Consider the following 23,507-nt stretch of genomic DNA (forward strand, 5'->3'; position numbering starts at 1 on the left):
CTCTAGACCAGGCTGGCCTTGGACTCAGAGATCTGCTCTGCACATTTTGATTCCTATGATTACATTTGAGCTGTGCAGTGGTGGTGTGTACTTTTAATCCCAGCACTTGGGAAGCGGAAGCAGCGAATCTCTGGGTTTGAGCCCAGCCTGGACATGCAGTTCCAAGTCAGCCACGGCTACATAGAAGGATCCTGGATCAAAAACAACAATAACAAAATGAATTTGTTTATTTCTGTGTATGTGGAGCTGCTGCTTTGGAAATATGGAGGTCAGAGAACAACTTCCTGTGGGACTCGGTTCTCTCCTTCCACTTGGGTCATCCGGGTTGGTGGGAGGCACTGTTACTCTGGAGCCATTTGAGATGGGATCTTGCTGTGTTGTCCAATCTCTTCTAAATTTAAAAGGATCTTCCTACTTCAGCCTTTGAGGAGCTAAGATCGTGGACATGTTGCATCAGCCCAGGTTCCTGACCTACATTTGCTTACTTGTTTTTTTTTTAAGATGTATTTATTATGTATACAGTACTTTTCCTGCAGGCCAGAAGAGGGCACCAGATCTCATTACAGATGGTTGTGAGCCACCATGTGGTTGCTGGGAATTGAACTCAGGTCCTCTGGAAGAGCAGTCAGTGCTCTTAACCACTGAGCCATCTCTCCAGCCCCTTACTTCTTTTTAAAAAATGTATTTTGTGTGTGTGTGTGTGTGTGTGTGTGTGTGTGTGTGTGTGCGCGCGCACGCGCGCATGCCTGGATTTCTGTGTACCATAAACATGCAGTGCCTGCAGAAGTCAGAAGAGGGCATTCCATCCCAGGGGACTGGACTTAGAGAAGGCTGTGAGCTGCTATGTGGGTGCTGGGAATGGAGCCCACATCCTCTGGAAGAGCAGTCAGGGCTCCCTTGAGCCAACTCAACAGCCCTCACACTGGCTGGCCGCTTTCGTAGAAAATGTTTTATCAGAACGCAGAGCTCCCACACCTTTTACATCATAAAAAAGAACAAACACACTGTGTGTCTAGTTCTATTATTTCCATTTTACTAAAAAGAAAGAGGGGCACAGAGAGGTTAAATCACAAGCTAAAGATTACAAAGCCAGTTGAGTTTTGAAATATGATGTCATGGCTGGGTGCTAACGACAATCCCTCAGTCTAATGATTGTGCCGGGCAGTGGTGGCACACACTTCGAACCCCAGTACAGGGGAGGCAGAGGCAGAGGCAGGCTGATCTCTGTGATTTAGAGGAATTCCAGTACAGCCAAGGCTACATAGGCTCTTTTTCACAAACAACAAGAGGTGGCTAACAATAAAAGAAGACAGGTAGTTACCAACCTGTATGGCCTTCACACGATTCATATGCATGCACTCCATACACATGCACATGCACACACACCATACACACTCCAGACACATACAACCAGAAGTCCTATCAGGCAGAGAACTGATCATTGTTTTAACAGGTGAAAAGGGGCACCTGGCCTTCCCTCTCACCTCATCTTACTTTAGTTTTTAGATATAGACCATATTCACAGAGTGTTTTCCAAACAGGCCAAGAGGCAAGTGAAGACCTGGCAGACTGGGGTGCTGGGTGGGGGGCTGTTAGAACCTGCACTGTGTGTGTGGCCAACTGGTGGCCGCAGTGGGTATGTAGACAATTATGTCGGACGAGGTAGGGTGAAGGGGGCCATCCCTGCGTAAGAATCCTGGTGAGGACAGAGGACAGCACAGTGGGGTGGGAGGAAGAGGTGGCTCAGAAGAGCATGTTCTGCTCTTTCAAAAGACCTGAGCTCAGTTTCCAGTGCCAGGTTAGAGGGCTCAGGCTCCAGGGATCTAACACCCTCTTCTGGCCTCGGAAGGCACTTTCACATATTCCTGAAGCCACATACACATAAACAATAATTCTGTAAAAAATAATTCTGGCCCCACTCATTGCTTTGATGAAATCGGTAATCCTTCCACAGCTTTTTCAGATCTCCCCTCCCCCCAGCCCTGTATTTCTCCAGGGCTGAGGTGGGTTGAACTGCTCATAAAATTGGTTCAACGGGCCAGAAGCTGGGCACAGCCAGAAGAGCCTCTGCCCTGTGGAAGTATCAAGGAGTCACAAGTGTCCTTCACTGGGAGTGAACCCAGGGCCGTGGGCTCTGCTTCACACCTGCGCCATTTCTCTGGGAGCTAACAAACTGCCTTCCCTCTTTCATCCATTTCCCAAAAGTAACTTGCAAGGCATCTTGGTCAAGGGACAAAGACCACTCTAGTTCAGAAGCCCTTAGATTCAAGTTTTTTCATTTTTATTATTTTTTGTTCTTTTTAATGTCATGCAATATTTCACAGTCCCAAGCCCACGTTTTTCAAACAAGATAGGAAAAAAAGGAAAAAAATTTTAAAAAGATAAAGGAAAAAAAAAAAAAAGAAGCAAGGGAATCGGTCGGTGGTGGTGGTAATTTTTTCTCTTTTTTCTTTTGTTATTTCAAGCAGGACCAAATGTCAGGGGAAAAAAAAACCGTTTTCTCAATCATTTTTTTTTTGTCCTTTTAAAAACTGTTAGTGTTATTTTCTTGTAGTTGAACTCTGCAGGCAGTAATAAGTTTGGCGTGGCCCGCAAGAACTCCCGTGGGTCTGAGAAGTGTGTGGGGCGTGCAGCCGTCCCTCCGGCTCGCAGCCACCTCGGTTTCGTTCACCGGGAAAACGAAAGATTCAATCGAGATGATAAAACTCATCAATAGAAGCTATTTTTGTTTTTCTCCCCGGTTTTCTTTTTTAAAAACGTTATTGTTTATCATTTGCGGTGCGCCCGCACCGTACGGGCGCTGCGGGGGGCGGGGCGGCTTAGCACCAGTCGTCCTCGCTCTCGCTGTACGCGTCGTGCGCGCCCCTGCGGGCTGTGCGCGGCCGTGGCGCGCCGTGCCCCGCGTAGTAACCATTGGGCAGCCTGCGGCCGTGGCGCGGTGACGCGCAGCCCGCGGCGCGCGGAGTCCTGGGCGACCGCGGCGCGGGCTCATGCGCGCCCCCTGGCGGCTCGCGCGGGCTGTCGGGCTCGGTGTAGTCGGCACCGCGCGGCCGCGGGCCCTCAGGCGCATGCGCAGGCCAGCGCGGCGCACGGCGGCAACCCCGCGGCGAGCCGCCAGGGGGCGCTGGGGGACCCGCCATCCTGCGCGCCGCAGGCCTGCGCGGAGCGGGCGAGTAGGACACAAGCGGCCGCGGGGTGCAGGGGGTCTGGGGGAGCTGGCGGCGGCCGCGCCGCGGCGTGCTGGTGCCGGACGTAGAGGGGGCTGGGCTTCCACTGACGGAACTACTGCCCTACACGAAAATCGAAACAAAGGAAATCAAAAGCAAAGATACCACGGACCAACCAGGAGCACACGGGGACACACAGACGGGAGGGCGGGCGGGCGGCGGGACGGAGAGGCGGGGAGGGGGGGCGGGCAAACCAACACAACAGTGAGGAGAGAAACGAGAAACGAGCTTCGTAAGTTTCCGAAGTCACTCACAGGCGTCCGCAGGACACGAGTCGCAGGGAAGCCGGGCCAAGGGGAAAAGCAAGAGTGGCGGGCTACCCCCGCCCCGCCCCGGGCGCCTCCCAGGCTCGCCCCCACCCGTCCCACCCACTGAGGACCCGCCTCTGCCCCCCACCCCCGCTTCTGGTCAATCTGGGCCTGCCACACGCACCTGTCTGTGTGTCGCGTGCTCCCGACCCTCGCTGGGCGAGCGGGACCAGCGCTGCTCCCGGGCCCGCGCCCGGCCGGTGTCCGGCCGCTCCTGTGCGTAGCGCTCCCGGTCCGGGGCCGGGGGATGATGGTGATGATGGTGGTGGTGGTGGTGTGGCCGATGCTTCCGGTCCTTGGGCCGGCCCCGGTCCTGGTCCCGATCTTTGGAGGGCAGGTCACCCGATTGGGTGGTCATGCTCAGATCTGTCCCCAGGCCTGAGTGGGGAGTGGGAGACGGTGGTGAGGGAGGAAGAAGGGGCCACAGAGGGAAGGGAGAAGCCTGGTGAGGTAGGACCAGGAGTGCCCCCATTGCAGCAGCCCTTGGTTTCCTTCCTTTTCACACCTCCACCTCTTTATTTTTTACATCTATTTTCAGCCGCGCATCCTCCCGCGGTGGCACGCATCTGAAAGTGTGACCTTCCACCTCACGAGTTCCAGGAATCAAACTCAAGTGTTCAGGCTTCCGCAAATGCCTTTACAGCCTAAGCCAACTTGCTTGACCCATCCCTTTTCTTAGTGTTGAATATGACCAACTTAAGACTTTGTACATGTTAGTCGCCTACTACCAGACACACCCGGCCCAGTCTTTTTTCTTCCTTTTAGCATTTCCTCATTCTCTGGCTCTGTCTCTGTCCTGTGTGTAAGAGGGTATGCTACACTTGCAAAGGACCTAAATTCAATTTCCTACACACATGTCCGGCAGCAGGAGATCCAACACCCTCTTCTGGGCCCTGGGGGCGCGCGCGAGCACACACACACACACACACACACACACACACACACACACGAATTTTAAAATGAAATGCAGCTGGCCATGGTGGCGCACCTTAAATCTCAGCACTGGGGAGGGAGAGTCAGAGGCAGACATCTCTGAGTTTGAGGACAGCCTGGTCAACAGAGTGAGTTCCAGCACACCCAGGGTTACCCAGAGAAACCCCTGCCTCAAGGAATACAACCAAGGAAAACCCCTAACCAAATGAATAGCCAAGGCATGCCTTTAATTCTAGCATTCCAGAGCTAGAGGCAGGAGAACCTCTGTGAGTTCCAGGCCAAGGACCACAGAGTGAGGTCCTGTCTCAAAACTATTTTGGTGTGTATGATGTGTGTACATGAGTGTGGATGCAAATGTCACAAAGTGAGTGACGATATTGGGTGTTGGCTTTTATCTTTTTTATCTTGTTTGAGACAGGGTCGATAGTTGGTCCAAGAGCTTCTGGGGACTCTCCTGTCTCCATCTCCCATCTCACGGGCTGGGATCACAGATGTGCACTACGTCATCTGTCTCTAAGTGGTTCTTTCCAAACTCAGGTCTGCTGCTCGCCTGGTACTTGCTTTACCTTTTGAGCCTCTTCATGCTCCACCTTATTTCATTCAAGGACAGCTTCTCACACTTGGGAGTCACTAAGTGGCTTAGGCTGGCTAGCCTGTGAGCATCAGGGACCCACCTGTTTCTGCCTTCTCAACACAGGAGTATCAGATAGGCACTGCCACAGCTGGCTTTGTACATAGTGCTGTTGATCCTAAGTCAGGTCCCAGAGACATCGCCTGTTTGCTTGCTTCCCTCCTCCTCTCCTTCTCTCCCTGGTTTTTCCTCTTAATTTTTTACTAATTTATGAGTGGTCTGTGTGTATATATATATGGTGCATACCAAAGAGAGGTCATTGGATCCCATTACAGATGGCTGTGAGCCACCATGTGGTTGCTGGGAATTGAACTCAGGACCCCTGGGAGAGCAGCCAGTGCTCTTAACCACTGAACCATCTCTCCAGCCCCTTCTTTTTGTTTTTTTTTCTCGACAGGGTTTTTCCTGTGTAGCTCCAGCTGTCCTGGAACTTGTTCTATAGACTGGGCTGGCTTTGAACTCAGAGATCCCCCTACCTCTGTCTCCAGAGTCCTGGGATTAAAGGCGTGTGCCACCATGCCCGTGTGCCACCATGCCAGACTCCTTTCTTTTGGAATCTAGATCTTACTGTGTATCTTGGCTGGCCTCCAACTCCAGATCCTAACCCTCTATCTCCCAGCTTCTCCCTTTTTGGCATCAGCTCCTCTTCCCTGGCCTTCCATTTCTTTAAGGACTGATCCTCTGTTCTGGGTCCTGTGGTAGCCTACCTGTGTCCACATCAGTGTATCGGCCCAGAGAGCGCTCAGAGGTGCGGTGGCCACGGTCCCGGCGGCGTTGGTGGTACCTTTGGTTCTCCTCAGGTGGTACCCGCTCTAGTGAGTAGTCATCCAGTCGCCGGGCTTTGGGTCCCAGCACGGAGGCTGAGCGCTTCATGGGGCTGGTATCAGAGATGGTCTGGGGGAGGGGCACAGGTATGGGCAGAGTTAATGGCCAGCATTTTCACAGCCTGCTCCTTCCAGCCCTGCAGTTATACCTGGCTGACTGATGACAGAATCGGATTGTGTGAGCATCCAGGGATTATGTTCGGGGGTGCAGTGGGGGGTTTGAGTGTCTGGCTTGCTGGCTGCAAGGGTGGAGTCCTACGGATACTTAAGTCCAGTGACAGGACTGTCACTGCTTCTCAGGGATTGTGATGGACTTTTGGCCAGAAGGCCCTGGCTAACCCCTTGCCCTGCTTTCCAGGAGCCCCTGGTGCTCAAGCTAGCTGACAAGAAGCATACTTTGCTTGCAGAGTGCAAACCTGGGAGCCCTGCTTCTCCTTGGCCCGACTCTCCTGCCTCTCATGTCCACCCCCAACTCTGGCCCCTATCCCCCGGGGCCCAGCTTGGGCTGCCTCGAAGTGGAGGTATGGATAACATTCTGAGTCTGCATTTACTGTCCCAGAGTCCTTGATCTTGCCATGGGCAATCTTCAGTTCTCTCTGTAGCAGGCAGAAGAAGGAAGACGGGGCCAACTGGACCAGGCCTGCTCCAACTTGTGCAGGACCCAGCCCAAGGCAGGAGCTAAAGGGACCTGAGGCAGTAGGCCACTGGTCACTGGTTAAGCTGGGGGAACAGACCCCCAAGAAATGGGCAGGGTGGGCGGACAGGCCTCTTGGAGGCTCTGAAGACAAGTGGGGTGCAGCGCGGCCCCTTGCACACACAGGACACAACACACAAGGAAGGGGCTCCATGGGGGAGGGATGGGGTGGGGTTTGGAATGAAAGGGTAGGGTAGAGGGTAGGGGGAGATGGTGGGAGCTGTCACAAACAGGGCAGGGAGGGAGAGGGGCTGGAGCCAAGCTGGCCGGGCGCGGTACATACACTGAGGTTATTTCCACGTGGCCGGCCCCTTCTCCTCTGTCCCAGCCCCACAGGATGGCGCACACAGAAAAAACAGAAAGAAGGAAATAAATATAAAAGGCAAAAAGGATGGTGAGTGGCGGGTGGTACACGGAGGAGGTGGAGGGTAGAAGAAAGAGGTTAGAATCTCCGGTGTTGAGTGAGGGGGTGCCCCAGGACCCGGCTGGCTGTCCCCCGCAACGGGCACAGAAGAAACAGGAGACAGACAGATGGCAGAGACACGAGACTGACAGATGGGACAGCAAGGCCACAGGCTTTCATGCGATACACTGCAGCCCGGCGCCCCTCCCCCACCTCGCCCCAGCTTCGCTCAAAGCTTCCAGGTGGCCATCAGCCCAGCTTGGCTCATCTCTGTTTTGGGACCAGCAGGCCAGGCCTGACAGAAGGGACGGGGCAGCTACATGCACCCCAAGGTCACAGCAGCCAGAGGCCAGGCCCTTGGGCCATGATGACCCAGCCAGGTTCGGTGAATATGCTAGGTAATGCAGGGTAAGCTGCCCCAGCCAGACATGCCTGCCCCTCCTCCTGCCCCTCCTCCTGCCCCCCCTTCCCTCCTTTCCCCACACACTGTCTTGTCCTCAGTAAGCAGCCTGGGCTTTATCCCCACTCCCTGATGCGCAGTAGCCAGGCATGCTTGTCTGTCCATTCCCATGGGGATCTGGCCTTCCCTGTAAGGGGCTGGAGTAGCTTAGAGAAGCAGCCACACTGAGACACACATACCAGGTACATCCAACACCCCAACCCTCCCAGACAGGCGACAGAATATAGGCCCCAGCCATCCCAGGCCCATCCAGACTTGGCTTTCAGATTCCTCAGACATGCCCTATTCCTGAAGGCAGCAGGCCATGTGCATGCATATAAACATGCCTGTTAATCCTGGGAGCACACAGGTGCATGTGCATGTCTGTACAAGTGCACGTAAGTGGTATGTGTGTGAAGTGCAAAAAGGGTTGCTGTGGTGGGACCCAGGTCTGCCCATGCTAAGCATGGGATTACCATGAGCTCCACCCTCCAGCTTTGGAGTTAGGATTCTAGTTTTCTTTTTCAAGACTTATTTATTTATTATATGTAAGTCCACTGTAGCTGTCCTCAGACACACCAGAACAGGGCATCAGATCCCATTACAGATGGCTGTGAGCCACCATGTGGTTGCTGGGGCTCGAACTCAGGTCCTCTGGAAGAGCAGTCAGTGCTCTTGACCACTGAGCCATATTTCCAGCCCTCTAGTTTTCTTTTTTTTAAAAAAAATAATTTGTTAACTGTGTACTTGTGTGTGAGTTTGTGCACCTGTGTGTAGGTGCCTGAGGAGGCAGGAAGAGGGCACTGGGTCCCTGGAGCTCCAGTTACATGAGGTTGTGAACCATCATGTAGTGTAGGTGCTCGAAACCAGTCAGGTCCTTCTGCAAGAGCTGTGCACGCTCTTACCCAGCGAGCCACTTCTCCACCTAGTAGTCAGGATTCTTAAGTTTTGTTTTGAGTCAGCATCTCCCCCAGCTCAGGCTGGCCTCAAACTAGCTATATAGCAGTGTCTGACTTTGAACTCCCGATCTTCCTGTTTCCACTTCCCAAGTGATTATGGGATTACAGATATAAGGCATGTTACTTTGTTTGAGATACAGTCCAGGTCTGTAGCCTATGCTGGCCTGGACCTCCTCTTTCCTCAGCTTCCTGAGTGTGTGAGACACCACATGCTATTGCAGCAGGCATTCCCAAAGGCGCTCTCACCAGAGTTGGACCCACCCCTCCCCTAGGTGCTCTCAAATAGGGCAGACAGAAGCCGCTTGGCAAGGGTCCTCATCTCTCTCTGGCTTATGTCAGGGAGAGGTCAGTAGGGACAGGCTCTGAAGGAGTCAGGAAGGGGTGGTCTTCCCCATATACTACCCACAAAGCTGCAGATGGTTCCACCCAGGCTGGGGTTCCCAAAGGAGAGGGACAGGAGCCTCAGGAACTTGTGTGGGGATAGCCCAGGATCCTGCAAGCTCTCACCTGGTTCTCTGCTGGGAGGCGGGGCATGGAGGCGGCCCTGGTCTGTCCTTCCATGGGGAGGTAGTGTTCGCTGTCTGAGTAGCCATCAGTTCCCATTTCTCTCATCTCCACAGACTGTCAGGCAGAGAGTGGGGTAGGGTGAGTCTGGGACCTGTGTGTATGGGAGAACCCTTTCTGCTTGACCACCCGGCCTGGGGTAGGGGGAGGCAGCACCTGGGAGTTGGGCTGGCTGTTAGGCATGTCGATGGGTGGCCCTCGCTCTGGGCTCCAGGTACCAGTCTTCTGGAACATCTCCTGTGCCCGCTGGGTCACCCAGGACGGGCTCTCCTTCATGCTGCTTTCTTGAGCCATCCTGCACAGAGGCCAGAGGCCAGAAAGGGTGTGCATCCTCTGGGCTTTGGAACCTGGGGCCTGACACCCACCCACAACTGTCCAGTTGGAGACTCACAGGCCTCCTCCGGGGTCCAGCTGAGTGGAGGGAAGGGCGTTTTGGCTGGGTCCTCCCTCCTGTGTTGGCGATGGAGGCTCCATGCGCTGGAACATGAGTGGTGTCCGGTTCTGGGAAGACGGGAAAGCGGTATGTGCAAGGAGAGAGAGCTGGACAGAGCTAGTACCTACTGGAAGCTGAGGCAGAGCCTGGGTGCTGGGGTTTTAGGGCAGTTCACTACCAGGCCTCCAACTCCAGCAAGTCCTTCGTGACCCCCACTCACACACACAGGTCTAATCTGTCTGCTAATCTACCCGGTTTTGTTTGTTTGGTTTCTTTTTTTAAAGGGGGTATTTTTTTAAAAGTTTTATTTATTATATATAACTACACTGTAGCTGTCCTCAGACACACCAGAAGAGGGAATCAGATCTCATTACAGATGGTTGTGAGCCACCATGTGGTTGCTGGGATTTGAACTCAGGACCTCTGGAAGAGCAGTCAGAGCTCTTAACCACTGAGTCATCTCTCCAGCCCTTGTTTGGGTTTCTTTCTTTCTTTCTTTCTTTCTTTCTTTCTTTCTTTCTTTCTTTCTTTTTTTTGAGGGCATGGGTCTCTCTCTCTCTCTCTCTCTCTCTCTCTCTCTCTCTCTCTCTCTCTCTCTCTCTCTCTTCTCTCTCTGTAGTCCTGGCTGTCCTGGAACTCCCTGGGTAGAACAGGCTATCCTGTAACTCACAGAGATCTGTTTGCCTCTGTTTCCTGATGCCCTAATTAAAAATTTTCTTTTTAGCTTTTATTTATATTTTGTGCTCCACATGTTTTGTGCACACACGCCACAGCGAATAAAACCCAGGTTTCATTCAAAGACAAGAATCTTTACCCACTCAACTGTTTCTGGAGACCCTATCTAACTTTTTTTCCTCTCTAACTTTTGACACTGTGTTCCACAACGTTATCATCTATAAAGTTTATGCTGGACCCAGGCAATCAAGTTTTATACACACACATATACATAAACACATACATATATATGTGTATATATATGTGTGTGTAGACATATCTATCTATCTGTCTGTCTATCTATCTTCCAGCCACATTTATTCAGAACCCTTTACTATGTTCAGCTTCCACATTCAACACCTCCAACCAGTACAGAGACCTCTCTGTGCCTTTCTCTTTGTGCCAGCGTGTGTCCAGTGGACTGTCCCTCCTGTACATAAGACCCCTCTTCTTCTCCCAGGTCATTTGGGATAAAAGTCAGAGTTGCCCCTGCAGTCTCCAGGGTTTAGCCTTGTACCTCCCTACTCTCGTCTCCTCTCACTTTTTCTTTGCTGTGTTACCCTGACCTCTTTAGTATTCCCTAAACTCATCATGTAAGGTCCAGCCTCAGGGCCTTTGTAAGGCTGGTCTCTCTGCCTGGAATGCTGTTATATAACATCCTTCTCAGATTGAAATATTCCCTCCTGCAGGGAAGTTCTTTAAGGCACAAGGTAAACAACCCTAAATAGCCAAAGGAAGTTCCTGAAACTGAAAAGATTCGCCTAGCCTCTCCTTGCCCAAGTAAGCAGTCATGCTCAGAGGGGTCGAGCTGCTCCAAAGACCCAGTGTTAAGAAAAGCTGCTAGAAAAATAAGTCTAGCAGAACTGCTTCAGTTTAGACCAACTGAGTCACTTGGGAAGGACTCTCTCCAACCTGCTGAGCTGCTTACAGGCTGTGCAGTATGCTTTGGCTTCCCAGCTATTGTGAGCTGTCACCCATGCTGGGGTGGGTTCTGGTGTCTTTGAGTCATTTCTGCTTCTTAAGTAACCCTAATAAAACTCATGGTTTACCAAGTGGGACTTTGGTGATATCTGTACTTTGGTCTAAGGTGGAAAACCTATCTGGGGTAAGTGTCACGTCATTCCAGGATACGTTTTGTCATACAATAAATGTTTTCCCCTGAATATAAACCCCTCCATTTCTTTCTATCTAGTTGAGCTTGAACTCACAAGAGGTCTGCTTTCCTCTGCCTCCCCTGCCTAGTCTTAGTGTTGGGATTAAAGGCAATGCACTGCCATGCTTGACCCCCTTCTCTTTTTAAATTTTTTTTTTCGGAGCTGGGGACTGAATCCAGGGCCTTGCGCTTGCTAGGCAAGCGCTCTACCACTGAGCTAAATCCCCAACCCGACCCCCTTCTCTTTTAAAAATGTTTTACTATGTGTGAGTCTTCTGCCTGCACATACGTATGTGCGCCACCTGTGTGCCTGATGCCTGAGGACCCCAGAAACTGGGGTTACAGATGGTTGTTGGCCTCTGTGTGGGTGCTGGGAATTGAACATGGATTCTCTGCAAGAGCATCTGGTGCTCTTAATTGCTGAGCTAGCTCTCCAGCCCTCTCTCCTCCTCTTCTTCCTTCTCCTCCTCCTTTCTCTCTCTGAGACAGATTCTTAGTATACTATGTTGTCTTAGTTTGACCTAGAGCTCCCTATGGGGCCTCTAGACCAGGCTGGCCTCAAACTCATGGAGATCTGTCTTCCTCTGCCTTCCAACGGCTGAGATTAAAGGTGTGCACCATGGGACCTGGTCTCCAGCTCACTTTACTTTTTCTTAAGATTTATTTTATTTCTATGAGTACACTGTAGCTGTCTTCAGACACACCACAAGAGGACCTCAGATCTCATTACAGATGGTTGTGAGCCACCGGGTGGTTGCTGGGAATTTAACTCAGGACCCCTGGAAGGGCAACCAGTGTTCTTAACCACTGAGCCATCTCTCCAGTCCCCAGTTCTACTTTGTGGAAGTATTTATCTTGCTATTTTATGTGTGTAGGCCTAAGGTTTTTTTTTTTTTTTTGTGTGTGTGTGTGTACACATGTGTACACCACACATGATCAGGTGACTACAGAGGCCAGAAGGGGGCTTCAGGTCCCCTGGAACTGGAGTTACAGGCAGTTGTGAGGCACTACACTACATGGGTGCTGGGAACTGAACCCAGGTACTTGCTCTTGCCTCATAACCGCTGAGCCATGGCTCCAGTCCCCCCAGCCCCCTGACCTCAGATGTTTGCTCAGCTCTCACCTCCTCAGGGAGGGTGTCCTTGACCATCTACTCACACCTCACAACCTGGCTCTAGCACTCTATATAGTTGGCTCCACTTTCCCCGGTGGCACAGTTAGCCACCATGAAAACAGTCTTAGTCATCTGAGGCTGTTAGCATCTCCCCAGCTGGGATGTCAGCTCCCTGGGGCAGGCATCCAAGTCAGGGCCTCAGACAGTGACTGCCATAGGAGACACCCAGCACCAGATGGTGCCTGAAAGTTAGCAGGTAGTTAGATGGCCCAGGCTCACCATACTCCTTGTTCTGACTGGTTCCCACAAAGACACACAGACCCAGCACCCCGCTCCAGGCACCCCAGCGATGGGAGTACCTGCTCCTCTCGCATGGCCTGCAGCTTCTTGGCCTTGCTCTGCCGGTAGTACTCCATGATCATCATGGCTGCGTAGATCTTACCCACTGTCAGGTCCGTGGCTGTGGAAGACAGGTAAGCTCTCACATGGCTCAGCCTCCTGGCCGAGGCTCCCCCGCTCCTCCCTGGGTTTGTTCTTACACTTGTGAGGTGTGACCAGCAGATCCAAGGTCTTCTGAGACAGGTTGGGCCAAATGGCCATCATTTCCTTGCGGAGCTCTGCGTCCATTTGCTGCTTGTCAGCTCCACCTGCAATGTGATGTGAACAGAGATGGTAAGCGTCACACAGAGTTGGCCTTGGGGGCCACTGTGGGGCCACTGCCAGGCCACAGGCCTGGTTAGAGATGTCACAAGGGCCAGGATCCTTATCTTGGCTTCCATTTCCAACTGCATTCCTAGGGCTGGCTACCCCTACTGCCTCAGTTTCCCCGTCAGTGGAAACTATGAGGATGACAGCCAGTACTCGCCCTACCTGGGTGTCTGCTAATGCAGGCAGTGTACGTGGGTGCCACTTTGGGACAGCACCTCCAGGCCATTCCCACCACAGTGCTTGTCCTCTTGACTCAGGCTGGAGGTCAAATCCATGAATGGGCTGGCACCAGAGTTTTGGGAGGGGGTTACTTTGGGTGCTGGGATGGAACCCAGGACCTTGCATATACTAAGCAAGTATGTGTGTCACTGAACCACACCAAAAGAATGTCTGGTATGGCACCCTTGTTCCATGTTTGAGCCACTTGATTTTGGGACCAGGAAGTCGATCAGTCAGGTTGTAGTGTACTCCAGAACTCTATTGTTGTAACAAATGGCCCCCATTGTAGGTCGTGCGTGTGTGTGTGCGTGTGTGTGTGTGCATGTTTACTTGTGTGCCTTCTGTGGCGGTCAGAGGTGAGACTTGGCTGTCATTCCTCAGGAGCCACCTACCGTGTTTGTAGAAAGAGGATTTCTCATTGGCCTTGAATTCACAAACTAGGTTAGGGTCCCCAAAGAGTCCTGCGTCTCCACCTGCCCAATGCCACACAGGTTCTAGGGGCGGAAAGGACTCTCGTTGCACAGCAAGCACAATACCGAGCTGTCTCTCAGCCCCTGGCCTTCTCCCACTTTTGTACACTTTTTGAAATAACATTTATTTATTTGTGTGCTTGTTCGTATGCGTGTGTGGATATGAGGAAGTCAGAGGACACTTGGGGGAGGTAGTTTTCTCTTCCCACCATATTGGTTCCAGGTCAACAGCTTTACCTGCAGGTGCCCCAGCCCCTGATTTAAACATTTTATCTTTTTACTGTTTTTTATTTATGTATTCATTCATTCATTCATTCATTGTTTGTTCATCTGGTGTGCTGGGGCCTGAATTCAGGACTTGCACATGCTAGGGAAGTCCTCCACTGATGAACCACACACCAGTTGTTAATTTGAGTAGACGGAGCTGGGCATGGTGGCACATGTCTGTAAATCCAGCCCCGGAGGTCAGAAGTTCTAGGCCAGCCTCCACTACACAAAAACTGTAAAAACAAAACTTAATGTTGTAAACATTAGGGAGGCTGAGGCAGGAGAATTGAAAGTTCAGGCGTGGGGCTAAGGAGACGGCTTAGTTGTCAGGAGAATGTGCTGTGTGTGCACGGGGACTTCAGTTTGGATGACCAGCAACCGCGGAAAGGGCTGCACATGGCTGTGGAGGGTAGAGATCCTGAGAGATGGCTGGAGGCCTGTGTTGCCCAGGCCCCTTTGGATGAGTAGATGTGGCCTTACATGCTCAGACTTTCCGAATCACAGCTCAAACATGAGCAAGAGGGCAAGCAATGGGGTAGGGTACCTGATATCTTTTCTTTGGCCTTGGCACATCCACTCATGGGCGAGTATACCCGGATGTTCATGTTGACATATAGCACACACATACAGCACGAGCACACGCGCACACACACACAGGAGGAGGAAGGAGAGGGAGAGGGAGAGGGGATGGGAAATGAACGAATTACAAAACGAGTTAAAAGTTGGCCTTGGGGGCTGGAGAGATGGCTCAGTGGTTAAGAGCACTGACTGCTCTTCCAGAGGTCCTGAGTTCAATTCCCAGCAATCACATGGTGGCTCACAACCATCTGTAATGGGATCTGATGCCTTCTTATGGTGTGTCTGAAGACAGCTACAGTGTACTCATATACATAAATTAAATGAATAAATAAAAAAAAATTGGCCCGGATAGCTTAGTGAGAGCCTGTCTCAAAAGGAAGGGTCCGGGCTACAGCTCAGTGCGTAAAGTGTTAGCTTTGTGTTCTAATGCAGTGTCAGGAAAAGGGAGGGGGTGTGTAAAGCGGTGTTGAGAGGCAGGGACATGACTAGATCTCATCGGGGTGGCATCTCTGTGATTATACCAGGATGCTCCCTCTGCCCCCACATGTGCTGACCGGGGCTGTTACGAGTGGATGGATGTGTGCCTCGTGGTCTTGGGCTTTGTTAAATCATATCCAGTCTGGGGAATGTCACTAATGATGGAACACAGACCAGAAACCCAGTGACCTAGGACAGGAGCCTGGGCTACCCTGGCACAGCTGACGGAAGCTGGCAGTCCTCTCCACTCTAGTTCCATTGCCATGAGATGCGACCTTTGTTAGAGCAAGTCTCCAGCCCCTTATTCCAGCCATGGGGACCTGAGCACAGTGTGACGTGCCACTTGTAGGATTCACAGCAGTATGGGGACGCTCCATGTTCCCTTCACTCTGTCACCCAAAGGCTGGGGCCAGGAGGGCCAGGGAGCCATTTCCAAGCTTATCTTTTCTCTGGGGATTTGAGGCAGGGTGTCACTAAACAGCAGAACCCAAAATCCTTCTGTGTGACCGTGAACACTGAGCCTTTTCAGTTCTGCTCTTGCCGACTGTGCCACGGCGCCCAGCTTCCGAAGGCAGGCCGGTCTTTCAGGGACTCTGATCGACACAGTCCCAGTCCACAAACAGGAGATGGACAGCAGGGAAATGACCCACTTTGGTTTGAGCCGTGGGAAGCTTGGGACTGTTACAGTGACTGGCTTTGTCATCATGATGGCACCTGCGTGGACCTGAAACTCCACCCACACGGGCCCCCTCTACCTGCGCAGCCCCCTGGAGCAGGACTGAAGTGCCAGACACTGCAGACTTGGTGGTAGGGCTCAGTGCTGTATCTTTTCTTTAGTGTCCTAGTTAACTTTGTCATTTTGATACAGCCTAGCTAGAATCCCCCAGAAGAGAGTCTCAACTAAGGGAGTACCAGTGATGACTGGCCTGGACACGTCGGTGGGGATTTGTTTCAACTGTTAACTGTGAAAAAGGGCTCAACCCACTGAGGGCAGAGCAATTCCCTGGGCCTGGATTATACAAGGAAGGGCTGGGTGTGCTCAGTGGTTAAGAACACTTGCTCATGTAGAGGACCTAGTTTCAACTCCTGTACCCACAGGGCAGCTCGTGACCATCCATAACTCTAGGCCCAGGGTATCTGACTTTCTCTTCTGACCTCTACATGCAGATGGTGCATGTGCATGCAAGCAAAAGACTCATACATATAAAATAAACAAAAAGCGAGAGAAAGCTAGTTAAGGTTTGGAGGGATGGCTCAGTGGTCACGGTCACGAAGACATGATGCTTTTGCCAAAGACCCAAGTTCTGTTCCCAAGACTACAGGCACGTGTAACTCAAACTCCAGGAACACAATGGGCCTGACACCCTCTTCCAGCCTCTGTAGGTACCAAGCACACACACAAGATGCATAGACTGAGACAAAACAGTCATATGTATTAAATAAATAAAAACTATGAGGAATGGTGGTCACATCTCTAGTCCCAGTGCTTTCGAGGGAGAAGCAGGTGAGTCTGAGGCCAGCCTGGTCTACCCAGGAGTGGCAGGTGGCACATTGTCTGATGACCGGAGTTGGTTTGATCTTTTTCATTATATGGCTTTGGGAGGCTGGACTCTGATCATCAGACCCGGTGACAAGTCCTGCTGAGTCATCTCTTGAGGAATCCACCTCATCTTTGGGGACAGGGCTCACAGAGACCTGCCTGCCTCTGCTGGAATTAAAGGTGTGTGCTACCAAAGCTCAGCCTAAATGGGTTTTTAAAAAAAGACTTATTTATTTTATATAAGTACACTGTAGCTGTCTTCAGACACCAGAAGAGGGCATCAGATCTCATTACAGATGGTTGTGAGCCACCATGTGGTTGCTGGGATTTGAACTCAGGACCTCTAGGAGAGCAGTCAGTGCTCTTAACCACTGAGTCATCTCTCCAGCCCCTAAATGGTTTTTTTTTTAAAGATTTATTCATTTATTATATATAAGTACACTGTAGCTGTCTTCAGACACACCAGAAGAGGGCATCAGATCTCTTTACAGATGGTTGTGAGCCACCATGTGGTTGCTGGGAATTGAACTCAGGACCTCTGGAAGAGCAGTCGGTGCTCTTAACCGCTGAGCCATCTCTCCAGCCCCCTAAATGGTTTTTTAAAGCATGTTTTATTTAATATAGGCTGAACCTCAATCAAATTGATTATATGCATTTGTGTGTGTGTGTGTGTGTGTGTGTGTGTGTGTGTGTGTTCGTGCCTGTGTGGACTCTTGTGGAAGTCAGAGGAAAACTGCAGAAGTTCATCCTCTTTTCCCACCATGTGGGTCCCAGGGATCAAATGCAAGTTGTCAGCCTTTAGAGGTTTGTGTATTTGTGTGTGCACATTTGTGTGTCCTCCGTGCACATGTGTGGCCCCACATAACTTGCAGAGGCCAGACCAGGTGCCCTTCTCCACTTGCTCTGTCTTATATCTTGAGAGAGGGTCTCTCTCTGAACCTAACACAGGAGTTACAGGCACGTGCAGTAGCACTGCTGTAGGTAGTGTGTGTGCACACTCGTGTGCGCACGCAAATGTGCATGCTAGTGATTTCCAGGCTCTCACACTGGCATGGCAAGTGCTTTGTATTCAATGGGCCGTCTCCCCCGCTATAACACTTGTGTTTCAAGTCATGAAACTTGTATTTTGTATGTGGCCCAGCTTGCTGATGCAAAAAAACAAAGAAACAAAGAAACAAACCCTGATGTTCACAGAGGTCAAGGTTCAGAGTAATGCCAGGGTAGATGGGCAATTTGAGTCTGTACAATGTAAATTGACATTACAAAAACAAACACCCACTTCTGCTCCCTTGGGCTAAGACAGGCAGCGGCTGTGTGTGTGTGTGTGTGTGTGTGTGTGTGTGTGTGTGTCCCCGTGTGTACGCGTGTACTGGGTCCTAAACAGTGACACACAACTAGATGCCTACCAAGTAAAACTTGCCATGTGATCTACACCCCTGGGTGCCAACAAGGGTGGGGCCTCTTTCCTCTTCCTGCGGCTCCTCTTGCTACTCCTGTACTGGTCTCTTTCTCCTCCTGACACAGTTTATTTTTTTTCTCTAGCCCAGGCTGTCCTTTTTTTTTTTTTTTTTTTTCGGAGCTGGGGACCAAACCCAGGGCCTTGCGCTTGCTAGGCAAGTGCTCTACCACTGAGCTAAATCCCCAACCCCGCACGCAGTCAGTGTTCTTAATGGCTGAGCCATCTCTCCAGCCACCTCCCTCCAGTTGTCTTATAAGAGAGAGTCTCACTAAACTGGCCAAGCTGGATAAGGCTACTCTGTGATCTTCCTGCCTCAGCCTCCAATGGTCTGGGTAACAGTACTTGAGGTCTCAGCTCCTGCGCTATGTCTCAGAAAGTCTGAAGGATGCTCTCCAGAGCCTGCCTCCTTTCTGTGCTCCTCTGCCTTTGGCCTCCAACCTGCCCTTCCTGCCTCTTGTCTGAATCAGAACAGAGCTGTCCTATCCTTTCTTAGCTCATGCCTCAAATCTGTGGGGATCTCTGGGTCCTCTCTCCTTCATAGTCCACAGTCACACGGGAGGCTCCTGTCAGAGTCAGAACACTCCATGCCCTTGTCTGTCAGCCTGTCTTTACGTGGATTATGTGGCCCAGCTCTGGTGTGGAATAGTTGGAGTGTGTCCCTGTGAACAGAAGTTTCCTGAAAATGCCATACTTGTGCTGATGAGTTTCAGACTAACACGACTGGGGACAGTTGGGATGCTGCAGATCAACAGCCAGAATTATTCTGCTCTGTGTTCTGTGCCGTCACTGGCCTCATCACTCACCTCTGTATTTGACCTAATTTTATTCTGATTACCAGGTAAAGCCTGGGCATTTATTCTTTTTTTGTTTGTTTTAAATTTTATTTTATTTTACATGTATGGATATTCTGTATGTATGTATGTCTGTGCACTACGTGTACACAGTCCACAAGGAGGCCAGAAGGAGGCATTATATCCCCTGGGACTGGGGCTATAGACAGTTGTGAGTCGCTGTGTGTGCTGGGGACTGAAACAGTCCCCGGAAGAGCAGCCAGTGCCCTAAAGGCCGGGCGCTCTCCACCCACTGTCTATTAGTTTATTATGATATGACTGCTCGGAGTTCTCTGCTGTGGTGTGAACGTGGGTGGACTGTCTCCCAAGTGTTTGAGAAGATTGTGGAACTTTCTCAAGTGTGGACCCTTTTAGAGAAGGCAGGCTGCTGGCTGGGGGTGTGTACTTGCTCAGCTTCCTGGCTAGGGATGTGATTGGCCAGTCTCCTATTCCTGTGGTCATATCTCCCTGCCATGTTGGGGACTGTATCCATCTGAAGTTGTGAACCAAAAGTTAACCCCTCCTCCTCCAAGTTCATTTACCACTCGTCATTTACCACGGTAGCAGGGACAGCTACAAGGCCAGCTCCTATTGTGGCCAAGTAGTTCCTGGGCATCTGTGTCACATGTCAGACCTTTCACCGGCACTTGACCTATCCCACCTCACTTTGTCATTGCTCTCTTCTGTTTACACTGCTTCTGAGAGCCTCATTATGCCGAGGTCATGGAGGAGAGCTATGAGTTCCCTGAGGTCTACAGGGTGAAGGTGGTGGAGAATCTCCCACAGCAGGCAGCAGCCTCATGGAAGAGCCCAAGACAGCACATGGATTCCTGGCTCGGAAGGAATCTTACAGGGTTGGTTGTGAATACAGCGCAGAGGGGATCACCCAGCACCTTGCCCCTTCATATTTCTGCCAGCGTGAAAGACAAACTAAGACCAGGAGAGGAGGTGACCTCAGACAGAGACCTTGAGCGGCCATCAAAGCATGATGGCCATGACTTTAATCCCAGGAGGCATAGGCAGGTGGACCTCTGCTAGTTCTAAGATAGCCAGAGCTACATAGAGACCAAGTTAAACAAACAAACAAACAAACAAACATGCAATAGCAACAAGGACAATCTGATTCAAAGTCCAGCTGGAGGTGGTGGCCATGTCTTTAATGCCAGCACTTAGGAAGCCTCGACAGTCACATCTCTATGAGGGCTTCATTGCTGTTTTGTTCTTGAGATAAGGTCTCGTCGTGTAGCCCTGGAACTGGCTCTGTAGACCAGGTGGGCCTTGAACTCACAGAAATCTGCCTGCTTCTTCCGTGGTACTTCGAGGAGTAAAGGCAGGCACCACCACTGCCTGGTGGATCTCTGTGAGCTAAGGTTCACCTGGAGTACAAGACAACTAAGGCTGCAGAGTGAGGGCCTGTGGGGGGAGGGAGGGAGAGACAGATAGACAGAGACAGAGGGACAGACACAGAGAGAAAGAGAGATTCTACCAGTTAACATAGAATGTTGAAACTTTCAGGAAGAAACAAAAGGGGGAGAGAGCTGGACAGATGGCTGAGTGGTTAGGCACCCTTACAGCTCCTGCAAAGGACCCAGTTTTGGTTCCCATCACCTGTACTGCGCAACGCACAACTGCCTGTAACTCCAGTTCCCCAGGGCCTACATTCAAGCAACAAATCATAAAATAACAATAAGTAGATCTTTTAAAAATATTTAAAAATAAAATAAATCGGGTTGGGGATTTAGCTCAGTGGTAGAGCGCTTGCCTAGGAAGCGCAAGGCCCTGGGTTCGGTCCCCAGCTCCGAAAAAAAGAACCAAAAAAATAAAATAAAATAAAATAAAATAAATCAATAAACACAGAGAGGGGAAGAGAAATTCAGTGGGCAAAGAGCCTGGTGCACACCAATCCTGGTCCATTCATCTCTAGGACTCCATAAACAGGGTGTGGCTGTGCATACCTTCGATCCCAACGCTTGGGTGGTGGAGGCAAGAGGGTCAGAAGTTCAAAGTCATTCTTTCTTACATAGCAAATTCAAGCTCAGCTTGGACTACCTGAATCCCTGTCTAGAAAACAAAGAAACAAACCAAACCATACTAAAGGGACACAAAACAAAAAGATGCTAAAAGATACTAAAACACAAATTCAAAGGAGAAAAAACTATTTGGAAACAAATGGTTGTGGGCTGGAGAGATGGCTCAGTGGTTAAGAGCACTGACTGCTCTTCCAGATGTCTCTAGTTCCATTCCCAGCAACCACATGGTGGCTCACAACCAACTATAATGGGATCTGATGCCCTCTTCTGGTGTGTCTGAAGACAGCAACAGTGCACTCACATACACAAAATAAATAAATCTTTAAAAACAACAACAACAAAAAGGCAAATGTCTAGGATTTTGCTAATTCAACTGGCAGCTTCTTCTTCTTCTTCTTCTTCTTCTTCTTCTTCTTCTTCTTCTTCTTCTTCTTCTTCTTCTTCTTCTCCTTCTCCTTCTCCTTCTCCTTCTCCTTCTCCTTCTTCTTTCTTCTTCTTCTTTTGTTTTTTTTTAAAGGTTTCTCTGTGTAACCCTGGCTGTCCTGGAACTCACTCTGTAGACCAGGCTGGCCTTGAACTCAGAGATCCACTTGTTTCTGCTTCCAAGTGCTGGGACTAAAGGCTTGCACCACCACCTTGCTGTTCCTAATCCTAAAAGTCTTTTGTCAGCACTGGAATAAAAGTACCAGCAACAGACCTGAAAACAAGGAATTGCCCAGCCGCCCAGCATCAATGAGAAGGAATGATGAAGTCACTAATTTAGAAGAAACTAAGGGAGCATTAGAGATCACATCAACATTTTAAAATGAGAGGGAGCAGATGCCCCTCCCAGCACTTGGGAGGCAGGGGCAGCCAGCTCTGAGTTCAAGGCCAGCCTGTTCTCCAGAGTGAGTTCCAAGACAGCCAGGGCTACATGGAGAAACCCTGTCCCCCAAAATTAACATAAGTAAATTAATTAATTTAAAAAATAAAAGAGAGGGAGGGAATGTCAACATAAATCAGAAGGGGATAGAGGGCATTTGTGACCTGAAGTTGGAGTCTGAGTTAAGCTCTCTTCAGCTGCCCACACTTGTCTCTCCTCTTCTCCAGCCTCCTGCTGCTCTGTCCGTTTACTTTTTTCTCTAATCTCCAAATAAACAAAATTCTGTCTTGAAGAAAAGGTTACAGATTCCAGAGAGGAGGAAGCTCTTACCTGAGCTGTCTGGCTGAAAAATTTGATTATGGGGTCTCTTGAGAGCAACATTTACTTCAGTGTGTGTGTGCGTGCGTGTGCGTGCGCGTGCGTGTGTGTGTGTGCGTGTGTGTGTGCGTGTGTGTGTTGGGGGGGCAGGCTGTGTATACCACAGTGCACACATGGAAGGATGATAACAGCTCTTAGGAACTGAATTCAGGTCATAGGCTAGCCAGACTTGGTTGTAAGCACATTTACTCACTGAATCCCCTAGCCATCCTGTACCATCTTCTTTTTTTTAAATTTTTTATTTTTTCCATCTTTATTAACTTGGGTATTTCTTATTTACATTTCGACTGTTATTCCCTTTCCTGGTTTCCGGGCCAACATCCCCCTAACCCCTCCCTCTCCCCTCTGTATCTTCTTCCTAAAGCACCTGGTCCCAGCTAGTTTGAGACAGTAACAAAAGTTAGGCTTAACACAGGCTCTAACCTCCCTCTTCCCACTGGGTTGTCTCCATAGAGTAGGAGACATCATTCTGATGTGACCTGGATCAGATCTCACCTTTTTTCTCTGGATCATGGGGGGAGTGGGGTGGGGAGGGTCAAAGGTCAAGTCAGCTCAGCAGGACCTGGAGTGGCTCCTTCTGCACACAGGCTGCTCTTAGCCTGGGGTTCCTTCCCTTGTATGTTCACATAGCTCACAGTACCACCGACGTCAGAGACGAGGGTGGTCTTCTTTAACCCGTAAACTGCTGTATCCCTTTGGTTGGAGGGATGTCTGGCACATCTGAGCTGGGGACTAAATGTTTACACAGATGCAAGAAGGAAGACCTAGACAAGGACAAGCGCTCCCTCCAACGACCTGCTCCTGCTTTCTCCTCCAAGGCACCAGCTACCTCCCAGCCCCGCCCCAAGTCAGAAGTTTGCCTTACCCTTTGCGATTTTGATATCCAGGGCGGTTCGGATCAGAGCCATCAAGGTGGAGTTGAAGTGAACGGTGTTGTCATCCGCTACGGGTAGGTCCATCCGCAAGAGCCTCTACAGAAACCGGGTGAGGACAGTCATTCTTAGGCCCTAGCATCTTGCAAGCCAAATTCACTTGACCCAGGAAGCCCCAGGAAGAACTCTGAAGTCGGGGCAACTCTCTCTACAGTTAGCTTTACCAGCGCAGAATCTCTCATTTCTCCTGCATGGAGCAACAAAAGGCTTTCCACGCTGCTGTCCCTACCTTTTCTTTTTTTGAAGACAAAGTCTCCCTCCTGCCTTGGCTTCCTGAATAGCCGGGATGCCAGGGCCTGCCACCACTTTTAACCCAACTGGTTTGTTTGTTTGTTTCTGTTTTGAATACCACCCGTGGGA

The 23,507-nt window shown here is 50.6% G+C and overlaps 1 protein-coding gene across 9 annotated transcripts in view; it reads right to left on the bottom strand.

Moving 5' to 3' along the window:
• Positions 1–1,011: 1,011 nt before the first annotated feature.
• Positions 1,012–23,507, bottom strand: part of Cacna1a (calcium voltage-gated channel subunit alpha1 A) — a 299,251-nt gene continuing 276,755 nt past the window's right edge. For 5 of the 9 annotated variants that reach the window (XM_063277790.1, XM_063277793.1, XM_039097487.2 and 2 more), the window contains 10 exons: positions 23,081–23,186; positions 12,936–13,043; positions 12,756–12,856; positions 9,374–9,483; positions 9,139–9,277; positions 8,926–9,039; positions 6,901–6,936; positions 5,807–5,993; positions 3,660–3,913; positions 2,260–3,290 (listed from right to left, as the gene is read on the bottom strand). In XM_063277790.1, the coding sequence (XP_063133860.1) occupies positions 2,820–3,290; positions 3,660–3,913; positions 5,807–5,993; positions 6,901–6,936; positions 8,926–9,039; positions 9,139–9,277; positions 9,374–9,483; positions 12,756–12,856; positions 12,936–13,043; positions 23,081–23,186 (1,626 nt within the window). In that variant the 3' untranslated portion in view covers positions 2,260–2,819. 9 annotated transcript variants of the gene reach the window in all.

Source organism: Rattus norvegicus, chromosome 19 (assembly GCF_036323735.1).
Source record: "Rattus norvegicus strain BN/NHsdMcwi chromosome 19, GRCr8, whole genome shotgun sequence".
Classification (NCBI taxonomy): domain Eukaryota; kingdom Metazoa; phylum Chordata; class Mammalia; order Rodentia; family Muridae; genus Rattus; species Rattus norvegicus.